The 13012-nt window shown below is 44.4% G+C and overlaps 1 protein-coding gene across 4 annotated transcripts in view; it reads right to left on the bottom strand.

Moving 5' to 3' along the window:
* The window catches only part of LOC149351625 ((Lyso)-N-acylphosphatidylethanolamine lipase-like), a 53207-nt gene that overhangs the window by 33121 nt on the left and 7074 nt on the right, over positions 1-13012 (bottom strand). For 3 of the 4 annotated variants that reach the window (XM_089580940.1, XM_089580943.1, XM_089580942.1), the window contains exons 2-3: positions 5873-6021; positions 411-710 (exon numbers count right to left, since the gene is read on the bottom strand). In XM_089580940.1, the coding sequence (XP_089437066.1) occupies positions 411-710; positions 5873-6021 (449 nt within the window). The remainder of the gene's footprint in view (positions 1-410; positions 711-5872; positions 6022-13012) is intronic. The other variant, XM_089580941.1, reaches the window with a different exon arrangement.

The raw sequence follows: 13012 nt of genomic DNA on the forward strand, positions 1-13012 counted from the left end.
TAGCAAGTGTTGATCCTGATCTTGTTAGCAGGCAAGGCAAATACCAAGGCATTTGGGCATTTAAAGATCTGCGCAGTAATAGTTGCACTACACCAGAATTAAGTATATGCTGTTAAATGAAAAAGGCAAATGTGATTTAGGCAGATGTGATTTAGTACACAAGTGCAAATGCAGTGCAGTACATTTTTGCATCATTATTAATTTTCTTATAGGTTGCCACACACATGCCACCATTAAAATTTAATAGTGAGAGAGCCCAGCCACTAATGAGCATGAACATGAACATGATGATGAGCACGAACAAACTTAGGCTTTGTACGAATGCAGAGACCAAACTTTTGATATGGAGGATTCCTTCACGAAGGCCACCTGACACTACAAGAAGGCAAGGTTGCCAAAGGTGTGCTTACTCTGCACAAACTGGTATTCAGCCTCCAGAGGGTCTCTCGAGAGGCGTGGTCGAGAGCTACGGCCAAAGCCCAACAAGTCGAAACAGTACGTGGTGCGGTCCTGTGCCAAGTGGTCCAGGTTAAGCAGCCAGAGGGCCACACCTGAGGCAAAGCCATGCACCAGCACCAACGGCACCCGTTCCTCATGTGCAGCTGCACTCCCACCAGGGCCCAGCTGAAGAGTGCGGACCTGGTGTTCACCCTTGCAGCCCAGGATTGAGTCAACACCCACAAACATGGAGCGGATGGGTAGTTTCACATCTGTATGAACCACAAACAGATGCTTCATTTTAACACAAGATCTGCTGATCTCTGTATTTACAGTTGTTTGCACAGTGCATTCAAAGAGATTTCGATCCTTGCCTTTATTACTTCTTACAAGGAACACCCACTAGCTGCATTTTTTTTTTTTCATATTACTGTGCAATCACATGCGATATGCAGCAAGGGAAGTAACACTTGCTGTTGGGTTGGTTGGTTATTTTTCATGTCTACAAGAACCAGCACACAAAGAAATGGGGCACAAGAACAAGAAGGATGACAGGACAGAGCACTACATCCTGTCCTTGTTCTTGTGCCCCATCTCTTTGTGCGCTGATTTTTGTGCGCTGATTCCTGAAGTCCAGTGAAGCAAGCCAGTCCTTTCCACACAGTGAGCTATGGAAACGAAAATATGGGTGACATTAAGAAACAGGAAGAAAGCAGAGTTAGTTCGCAAGCAAGCATGATTTAATGGCATCATGTCTTGGTCATGTCTGGTACATGTCTTGGTCTAAACACATTGATTACGTATGCAATAAAGCACTAAAAAAACTAGGTTATCTACGACGCACGCTACCCAATTCACCAAAAGACACAAATCTACTGTTGTATAAATCTCTAATCCGCCCTGTTCTTGATTACGTAGCTGTAGTGTGGAACCCGTACAAGCAATTTGAAATTAACATGTTAGAAGCAGTCCAAAAGAAAGCTGTTCGTTTTATATGTCATCGTTATGATCGCGATTTCTCACCCTCTTCTACACTTCTCTCATTGAATTTAACCACGCTGTCTGCCCGTCGCCACACTGAATCATTAAAATTCTTACTCAATGTCAATTCCTCAGTAAGGCTCTCAACTAACCACAACATTAACTTTGCACCATTATCATCTACAAGAAGTCATCACGAGCTTAATTTGATACCGTATTTTGCGCATGCTAATTTTTTCAAATTCAGTTTTTTTCCCCGTTCAATAGAAGCCTGGAGTTCTTTACCTGGGTCCATTCGTTCTCGTCCATTTCAAAACTTTGTAACTGCCGTTGAAGACGCATAATAGCTGTGTATTCTTACCCTGTTGTTAACAGTTCCTTTCTTGTTTGATATTTCATTTGTGATTTTAACCTTTTGTATTTCTCACTTTGTACATTTTGCTGCATTTTGTGTTTTCCCACTCCTGCCATAGCGCATATAAATTGCGCTGCAGTATGTATAAATAAATAAATAATAGTTGAAATTAGGAAGAGAAAATGGACATGAGCAGTACCACCACCAAGGCACGATGTGAAAAGAACAGATAATGGCCATTTTTGGGCATAAGGTGGCTGCAGCTGGCACAGGACAGGGTTAATTGGAGATCAATGAGAGAAACCTTTGTTTAGATATGGCTCAGCCGATACTGGTGAACATGTCCTGCTGCTCATCACAGCCCGCCACAAATAAAATTCTTTTCCATCATGACCTCTCAGATGTAACAGATGTGACACTAGGAGAAACCTGCTTGAGATTAATTGCACTATGCTTTTAGGAAAATAACAAGACTGCGTTCAGCCAGTAATAGCAATAATGTGTTCTCTTTACAAAGTGCATCATAAAATTTAAGTTTTTTTATAAATAAACAAGTTGTTATGCATCTAATGCTTTTCATGAAGCAAATATTAGACAGAACGTTCATAAACATTCGCTCGTGCACAGTGCTTTTCCTTTTTCAGTCTCGAGGCTACCGGCTCCTGTTGTAAAAACATTTTCCCACCGGCACAACACCATAAAGACCCTACTAAGGCAAACCAAGCAGGTGACATTCCAGTATACAAGTCTACCTGTGTCATGATTGGTCCCACCCAAACAGCCAAAAGGCAACACATTCTTTCTAGCTAAAATACTCTGAAGCAAGCGCAGAAAATTCAGGCTTAACATTAACCCCGGCAATGCAAGCACCACATGAATCATCTGATATGCACAGGTGCCCACAAAGGTTTCCAAAATATGGAAGCCACCAAAAGTTGAAGCCAGGAAGTGCTGCCTGGTATTGAAGAATGCGCTGTGCAGACCGCACAGGGGAGTGCACAACACACCCTTAACTTCGTGGTGGTATGGTGTATGGTGTATGGGGGTTTAACTCTTTCCTCTCCGCGCCTATTCCCATCGATAGCCCGCTATCGAAGGTTTCAAGTTCGTATTTTCCTGCTTTTTGAAGCGTTCCTGGACAACTTGCGCCATCCAGTGTGAAATAAAGGAACTCTTCTTTCAGTTTCGCTTTTGGTTTGACTTTTTCCGCCAAGCGGTGATTTTTGAAGCCGCTCCGGAGTCAGCTGATCGGCGCTCCTTGTTTCCACCATGGCGTTGACGTCGCGCGCTGCTGCTGCGCCAAAACCGCGCGTTTCCACAGAAATTGATGCTCCTGAGAGTTCGTTTTTGGATGAGAACAGCAGCAGTGAGGATTCAGAAGACGACTTCGGCTCTTCAGACTTCAGCACCGACAGCGAAACTGCGTCAGACCGACCCGGAACGTTAACAGCCATGCCTCGGTAAGTTTCGCTTTCTCCCCCGAAATGTTCCGCTTTTGCTGCGCGCTTATCGGAAAAGATCAGAGTGTTCTGAAGGTCATAACTCTTATCTGCAGGGTGTCAACGTCTTTCGGGCGGGATTACTTGCCGCTGGCAGCGCAGAGAGTCGTGTTTTCGGCTCAAAGACAGCCAGGGGTCGACCGCCGTTGCACGCCGGAGTGTCGCACGGCGCTCGGCGGCGCGGTCGTCAACAGCTTCATACTTTTTGACGCGCATCGCCAGGAGCATCCCGAAGCGCCAGAATTGTCGAGGATATCAAGATTTGATCAGTTCGCGTTCAGGCTTGAATTGATCGAGCAACTCCTCGGATTTGATGAGCCACATTCTGAGGACCCCAATGTTCACCCTCTGTTTCCGCCTCGTGATTCACCTCAGGGGCTGCAGCACAAGCCGCAGAAAATGCAAAGTACCGGAGCTGCAAATTGTGCTACGAGGAAAAATAGGTGGAAGAAAAAACAAATGTTTTCTGTGAGACATGTGCGGCCAACTACTGCTTCACGGCAACAAGGAACTGTTTCGCGCGGTGGCACGATAGTCACTAGGACTACTGTTTCCTTTCCTAGCCCAGCTAAAACTGTTCGCAGCAAACTAAAATTTGCTGCAATGTTGCATCGATCCCTGCTGTAAAAAATTTATATTTTGAAATTTTTTTATGTTTTACTTTTGTGACGAAACTTTGATGTTTTTGTGTGTTTTTTCTTTGTAACTACAATTTTCTTTCTGATAATTTTTTTTTTCATCTCTTACTCAATTAACATGTTGACTGTGACTAATAACAATGTGAAGAGAATTTCCTCCTCTACAATTCGGTACCATACACTCCTGTACCAAGCAAGTGTTGTTAAAGAAAAAAAAATATTAATGATATGACCTGAAAACCACCATTTTCCCCGCGGACAGGAAAGAGTTAACGTCCCAAAGCAACTCAGGCTATGAGGGATACCGTAGTGAAGGGCTTCGGAAATTTCGACCGCCTGGGGCTCTTCAACGTGCACTGACATCGCACAGTACACGGGCCTCTAGAATTTCGCCTCTATCGAAATTCAACCACCGCGGCCGGGATCAAATCCGCGTCTTTCGGGTCAGCAGCCAAGTGCCATAACCACTGAGTCACCGCGGTGGGGCAGCCTTAACTTCATGGTTGCATGCTTAAACTGCTAAGAAATTAAGGTTTGGTATATGAGGTTTAATATCCCAGTTGAAATCAAGTTGAACAAATGGGCTTGGGCAGGGCATGTAATGCGAAGGCAAGATAACCGCTGGTCCTTAAGTGTAACGGAGTGGATTCCAAGAGAAGGCAAACGTAGCAAGGGACGGCAGAAAGTTAGGTGGGCGGATGAGATTAAGAAGTTTGCGGGGATACAGTAGCGACAACTGACAAAGGACAGGGTTAATTGGAGAGACATGGGAGAGGCCTTTGCCCTGCAGTGGGTGTAGTCAGGCTGATGATGAATATCTCAAAGTGACATGGGTTATGAGGGATGCCGTAGCGGAGGGTTCCAAATTAACTGCAACCACCTGGGTTGGTTCCTTTAATTCATATATGCCGAAACTTCAGGAACTTGAAAAAATTTTAATATTTTTTACATAAAATGTTCACTTCACTTAAGAAAACCACCACACACGATAATTTTCTTATAACAATGCGCAAGGATTGTTTGTTTTTCTTAAAGAATCACAATGTAGTCAATGTGGTCGGATCCAAAAAATACCGTCCACAGAAGGTGGAGGATCTTTCTGAATGCACACAATGACCAAAACTGAACACACACAACACAACCCTTGCACAGGAATATTTTATACCCTCTTGAACCTACGCTAGTGGGTGTAAACTTTTACACAATAAACTTTTAGAGTTACTTCATAGAACAGCGGTGCCCTACATGTAGGACGCTAGGCATGTAAGGGTTAATGAGACAGTACATGGGCGCTTTGCGTTTCACCACCAGAATGTGGTCGCCACGGCCAGAATCGAATCTGCATCCTCGGGCTCAGCAGCCCAACGCCCTAACCACTAAGCCACCACGATGGGGTACCAAGCAATAAAGATTTTTTGTAATTTCCACATTAAGAAAACCTTTGTGGACATGTGTAAAATGTGGAATGCCAAAAGGGTTTTTATAGCCAGTGCATTTGAACTGGCCTCAATGAGCCTCCAACACAGCGCGAGAGTGGGGTGCAGTTTAACACGAGGCGTGTTGGCTGAAGCGATAGCCTGGTGGTCTCGCTGAGCGGCCCTTAAAGGAGATCTGTTCACGCAGCCACAGGTTCAACTCCCAGTCATGGATATTGGTTCAATTTCTCTCTTTTTCTTGCTTTGACCTCTAATTCAGCTGAAGTTCAAAACTAGGAACGGGCGATCGAAGCATGAGGTCCCGTAGTAAAGCTTTCGCTTCAAAACCTTTAGTTATAGTTATGGCTGCATTTCTGGGGGGGGTCAGCTAAAATAGAGTACCGATCTGCGTGGAATTACATCATACACCTTTAAAAAGCAAACCAAATTTTCCTGCAGGAACACATCATCTGCAATAAAAAAGAAAGAAAGCAAGTGACAGCTCCACTCAGGTAATGAATGCTTCAAGCAAGCGCAGCAACTCACAGGAAAGTAGCTTTTGCTCGGCCTCTTCAAGGTGCTCTGCTGAAGTGGGGCACCATCGGATGTAGCTGGAGATCCAACTGGGAACAAGGTCAATCAAGCTGCTCAACAAGGTGTCCGCCAGCAGGCATGTGTGCTTCAGCAGGCGCAACCTGTGCACCCCACACACACACACAAGAATCACATGGTGCTCCTTCTCTATCAACTGCTACATAACATGCACACATGTGGAATGCATTCTAAGGAGGACTCATCAATGACTAGCTTGCCTGACAGGCTAGGAATGCAGTTCTGCAGCTTGTTTGCAAAGTACCTGGTGAACTTATTGCCAAAAGAGTGAAATGTCGAAAAGTGTGCCTCTCAAGCAAGAAATATCAGTGACCCATCTTTTTCTGTGACGTGCAGAAATGAGCTGATATTGGTTGTATATGGTCACTTGTGTCAGTGCAGAATGAAATGCTGGAACAGAGACAACTAGATTCTCAAGATAAACGGAGCCCTGTAACTCTGAAATAACTACAGAGCTATTGAGCAGTATGATCAACTAATATCAAATTCCTCATATACTATGCAAAGCAGAGCTGAAACCAAAGTATTGCACTTATGGTGGCACATTTCAAAGGAAAGAGGAAGTTTTCTTTACAGCACCCTCTGTGGCTGAGAAGGATAGGCCACAGGTCGGCAAACAAGAAGTCAACCTAGTATGTTTACACATAACAGTACAACCGACAGGGCAATGAGCCACAATACACTGAAAAATATTTGCCCTAAATCAGAAAAAAAGAAAACAAGCAATAAGGCTCACATGCAAGTTGACAGTAGCAATGCTATTGGACAAACAGACCAAATCACACTTTGCCCCTAAACACTGATTATCAGAAGTAAGTTATAACCTGCATATTTCAAAGTCCCAACGACTAGATTAGAGGCAGAGACCATCACAGTAATGGTCACTGCAATTGTGAGAGGAAGAAATACTACACTTCACAGAACAAGCCAGTCACATGCGTGTAACAAATCACTATCTTGCAACACCTTGACGCACTTCATCACTTCATCAGGGATGTGCAGGGATCATCATTTTTCATCAAACAATGAACTGAAGCCAGTGCAAAGGTCATGTATGTATGGCTGCTGGACACGCTTTTATTCCCCCCCCCCCCCCTTTATGTAATGTCCATACGGTACCATTAAGGGTAATAAAAGATGATGATGAAGAATCAAATATAATGAACACTTCTGAAAAAAAAAAATATGTATTAAACAGCATGTGAGCTGTATCTTACCGAGATGTGGTCATGTGGTAAGATACACGCTAATGGCAAAGCTTTACCTTGAAATGCTGCATCAGCTTGTTTTGTGCAACTTTCAATGCCAAGTTCAGATTATAAACAATTATTTCATTTACATTACAGTGCTCGGTTTTTTTTCCAGTATGAGACAAGATTTTTTAACTTCCACCATAATCCCATGACGCGTTCTGGTCAGTCGAAAGTCCATTTAAAGATACACTGAGGACAAATAGAAGTCTGCTTGTACTGAGAGGGTACCATGCTCTAACCACAAAAAGACCACTTTCACCGAAAACTGAGCTTTTATAAGACAGAATATACCGAAAATTAAATACAGGTGTTGCCACTACAGGCGATCTCACAAATGAAATGCATGCATCAATGCCAATTTTTTGGCTCGGACCCCAGAGGCTACATTTCCTGGCCAGTTGCTACAAAACAGTACCAACCCGCCCTTGTTGACAAAGGCATCACAAGTCTGAATTGACCGGCGGGAAGATTTTTAAACCTAATTTTCTCTCCAATTAATGCGTATTTTGCTGCCGGTCAAATGCCAACACAGCAAGAAAGAGCAAGAGAATAAATTAACAAAGAGAACAATAATTACATCAAGCTATCCTCAGTGCCCCTTTAAGCCACATGCCACTCCTCACGACTTACACTAGAGCAGAGTTCACAGAACGAAAGCTGGACCATCCACAAAAAAGCATAATTAACACCCAGTTCATGTCCTGGAGCTCACAGTCTTTTGGAACCAGTGAGCCATGACGATAAAAACTTCATTTCCAAAAGGCAGTGCAATAAGGAAAATCTATTAGGCTTTTGTCTCACTAAAATTATCACTACGGGGCGATGTCATAAGGAATGACAATTAAGTCTCAGCCTATGCAATGTGCTGGATAGGGCTATCTTCCAAGATAATGTTCCTGTTCCCCACTTGCAAGCAGCATGGATGGAAGCGTGCCTCCTATGGCTACAAAATTATTACCATCCTCATTACATTGACCTTGCACAATCTGTTTTCCATCTCTTTTCATATGCAAAGCTATATCTCAGAGGCACTGTTCGTGGCTATGCCAAGCAAGTTAATAGGGAGACCATCAAGCATTTCTACCAAAGGGGATCTCATAGCTGCACAAAAAAACAATGGCAGAAGTGTGTGGCTCTCATCACCACCTGTGTAGTAGAAGACAAGTTTTGTGCCAACTCCCATGGCCCTAGGCTGACTCGAAATGGCTCAGCGGTAATCTTTAGCTGAAAAATAATTTTGGTACATCTACCAAGAAAGTGGTCGGCAAGCCAAGGAAAGAGCATTGTGTGCCAACAGGAGGTGCCGCCTAGCAGTGATGCCCATTGTTATCCTGGACGGCAGTTTCTTTATTTTTATACAGAAAGTGCTCCCATAAATAATGAATAAATCCATCTTAAATCTTCAGATGAGGTAATTTTTGCAGGGTTTTCTGGGCTTTTCTACCCCATCTGCAGCATTGGGAGGATGAGAGCTGCACATCTCCTAACCCACACAATGAAGGACCCGCTTCATGGGTCACATCAGCCAGGAAAACCTCAATCGCATGCCCACATAGGGTGCAATTTCAACACTGCCCACTCCTTAGTCCACCTGGACGACTTACTCATGGGCTAACACGTGAACACAAAAAGCCTTAGGTTACAACACATCACGCCAATATCATGAGAAAGTCACCTGTGCAGCTGACACTGTGAGGCAGTATGTCAATGTCAGTGAAGGCCAGCCAACACAGTTCTATAAAACTTGCAACTTTGTCACTCTAATAACTGTACGAAACTTCTGAAGGAACAATTCCACAATATGAGCTTTTCAAAGAACACAACAAATAGAAAGGTTATAGACATCCCTTTTTGGTACATTTTCAGTTACTGATTATTTGAGCACACTAACAATACCAGCGCTCTATCTGTCTTCTGCTCTTTCCTGTGTATGTTTTTTCGTGTGCGCAACGCCATCCCAAGAAAACAATACCAGCATTTGCCCAAAGTTGTTTACAATATAGGTTTAAAAATTTATGTACACACGGCAGGCTTCCACAAGTTATGAAACCCTCTCTAAAGGAACTCTGATGACGGGACACAAAATATATTACACTTACCCAAAAATTTCACTAAAGTGAAGGACACAACAAAGGTGACACAAGACAAAGTGCCAAGAGTGAAAATGTTGAAATGAAGAAAAAGGAACCAACAGCTTTCCGACACCCTTTTTAAGTTGATTTGCTCATTGCAGTGTACCTGTGGCTACGGCATTTCTTTGGAGCAGTAAAGCTGTGATTATCCAGACAGAATCAAGGGGTTGATTCTTGCTTCAGCAACCCAATTTCAATGGAGGTGAAATGCAAAAGTGCCAGAGTATTAAGATTTTCAGTGCACATTAAAGGGCCGCAGGTAGTGAAATTTTACACTGCCCTAAGTTGATGTCTTCATACACACACCCATAGTCACTGAATGCTTGAGAAACAAACCTTGATCCTTAAGAGTACTATGCAGACATAAAATAATGCCTTTTTGCAGACTGGCAGGTTAAACAACAGCACATACTAAAACAGCATGAAGACTAGATAGACATTCATAGGATGGATGTAAATGTTAGTGTCCTCATGTCCCGTCTTCACATTGTTTTCACATCTTAGCAACCTGACGACATTTGGTGAATGGCTTAAAAGCGAACTTTGGCAATTTTCTGAGGGTCATGAACTTTCATAAAACTTTCCTGTAGACTCTCATCTCCATGTTAATCACTGCCGCCAAGTTCGGCAACCATGCAGTGCTTCATTTCTATGCTAATTGATTTCAAAGTTTGCCATTTTCAGGACCTCAGCTCAAGTTCTGCATTTAACAATGGTTTTGTGACATCACAAATATTACCCATACATTTTTACCTGAACCCCCCCCTGCTTGCTGAATAAAAACTTTCAGACTACTATTCAGTCACTTTAGATTGTTTACAGTAGCTGTTTCATTCATTCAGTGTGCATACAGGTGTATTTCAAATAACATTTGTAACATCCCTGCATTACATGAAGCACCACCTCCAATGAGGCGGCTAACTTTTGGTTTCAGTTTTTGCTTTAATATCACTTTACTTGGTATTTTTAAATACAATTTGTTAGGGACTGCAAGGAATGTAATGCCATCATCAACTCAAAGCGTTCAAAACCCTTCTGAGTTGCCCACTAAGCAATGCTATGTCATTCTGCCCTACTCTTATCTACGAAGAAGGTACATGTATGAGAACATCTTGCAGTCAAAGACTGTCACTTCATTTCATGAGCACCTTCTACAGCGTGCCTTTGAAAGATGCTGTAGAAGTTGTGATACAGGCTGTTCTGTTATGAGCCGCAACAACAGCATTCATTAAACACCTTAACTCATTAAAAAATTAAGAAATGATTTAATTATGCAATACTAACAATAACTAAACAAGAAACTAACATTACAACATTCAAGTTAGGAAGGACAAATTATGTTTTCTGCTGGAATTAGCTAGACCTGGAGAGATTACGCAAAATAGGGGACTTTTCAATGCTGAACACAATAAAAACAGGCTATATATAAGTATATCATGCTAATATATCAACAGTATATCAAGCTAATATACTAAAATGCAATCTTATGCATTCAGTTCGAAGTTGAATTCGTGACTTTTACTCTTTTTACCAGACAATATCCAGAAATAGTTACTGAAAGAAATATTGTGTGCATTAGGCCTTTTATTTTATACTGTAATGAGGAAGATGATCAGCCGTTGGAGCAGCAAAACTGACGCGAGGCACGAGACGAGAAGACGACGATCGGCAGCTGAAGCAGCAGAGCCGACGCACGGTGCGAGACGAGAGCGTGAACTGTTCTGGGACCGGACCTGTCCTTGGCCGCTCTAACCAGCCTTCACAACTGTCAATAAAGGCCGTTACATCTTGGTGGAGGTGCGGGATTCCGTCCTGGAGCAACGTAACCGGACCATCACTACCCCCATGCCTGCCAACGCCAACCAGCCGAATGATGGACACTGAAGAGCGAATGATGGACACCATACTGCGCGGGCTGAAATGGAAAACCTGCTTATGTTACTTGGACGATATCGTTGTTTTCTCCCCAGATTTCCAGACACACCTCGTTCGCCTGGAGCACGTCTTGAGATGCCTCGCAGCAGCCGGGCTTCAACTCAATTTAAAGAAATGTTGCTTCGTCACTCTCCAGTTGACGATTTTGGGCCACGTCGTGTCAAAACAGGGTGTCCTTCCTGACCCAGCAAAGCTTCGTGCTGTCTCCGAGTTCCCGAAGCCCTCTACAATGAAGGAACTTCGCAGTTTCATCGGCTTACGCTCTTACTTTCGACGCATTATCCGAAATTTCGCTTCTATCATCGCACCTCTGACTTCCCTTCTTCGTGGCAGTAGCGACCTATCAAGCTGGAGTCCTGCCTGTGAAGAAGCGTTCATTACATTGCACCGTCTACTTACCTCTCCACCCATACTGCGCCACTTTGACCCTGCTTCTCCAACTGAAATCCACACAGATGCCAGTGGCGTTGGTATCGGTGCTGTTCTTGCTTAACGGAAACCGGGGTATGCGGAGTATGTTGTTGCATACGCGAGCCGCACCCTGATGAAACCAGAGCAAAACTACTCAGTCACTGAAAAAGAGTGCTTGGCAATCGTTTGGGCGATCGGGAAATTTCGGCCTTACGTATACGGCCGGCCTTTCAAGGTCGTCAAGGACCATCATTCCCTATGTTGGCTGTCCTCCCTAAAAGACCCAAATGGCCGCCTCGCCCGATGGGCCTTACGCCTGCAAAAGTACGATATTCGTGTGATCTATCGCTCTGGCAGGAAGCATAACGACGCCGACGCTTTGTCTCGTTCACCTCTAGCCAATGAATATGCCTCTCCCCCCGCCATCGACTGCGCTCCCTTTTCATTGGACGATATGCCCAACGAGCAGTCCAAGGACCCTTGGATCACTTCTCTTGTACGCTATCTTTCAGACCGTTCTGTCGTGTCGGTGCCGCATGCAATCCGCCGTCAGGCTGCCCACTTCACTATTCATGATGGGATTTTGTACTGCCGAAATTATCTCCCTGATGGCCGCAAATGGCTCCTAGTGATCCCTGGACATTTACACTCCGAAATATGCGCAGGCTTTCATAGCGACCTGAAAGCGGGTCACGGCGGTGCTTTCAAGACCTACAACCGGCTTCGCCTCTGCTATTACTGGAGCGGCATGTACAACTACGTTCGAAAATTCGTCTGTTCCTGCCCCGATTGCAAGCGCCGCAAGCTCAGTCCTCATCATTCGAACGGCCCTATGCAGCCTTTGCCTTGCCCATCTAGGCCATTTGACCGAGTTGGCATTGACCTGCATGGACCACTTCCCTACACTGCTGCAGGAAACCGCTGGGTCATCGTCACTGTAGACCACCTGACACGGTACGCCAAAACAGCCGCCCTCCCAGCTGCTACAGCGCGGAATGTTGCAGCCTTCCTCTTGCACCATTTCATACTTCAGCACGGCGCACTGCATTAACTGTTGAGCAATCGTGGGCGGGTGTTTTTGTCAGACGTCGTTTCATCTCTCCTGCAGCAATGCAACATCACTCACCGCACCACTACTGCCTATCATCCCCAGACGAACGCCTTGACTGAACCTTTCAATCGAACATTAGGTGACATGCTGTCAATGTACGTGGCAGCCGACCATTCCAACTGGGACGTCGTCCTCCCCTTCGTCACATATGCCTACAACACCGCTACGCAGAGCACTACTGGTTTCTCACCATTCTTCCTTCTGTACGGCCGTGAACCATCCTCGCCGCTCG

The sequence above is a fragment of the Amblyomma mixtum genome, chromosome 3, assembly GCF_055824585.1.
Source record: "Amblyomma mixtum isolate Tamu chromosome 3, ASM5582458v1, whole genome shotgun sequence".
Lineage (NCBI taxonomy): Eukaryota > Metazoa > Arthropoda > Arachnida > Ixodida > Ixodidae > Amblyomma > Amblyomma mixtum.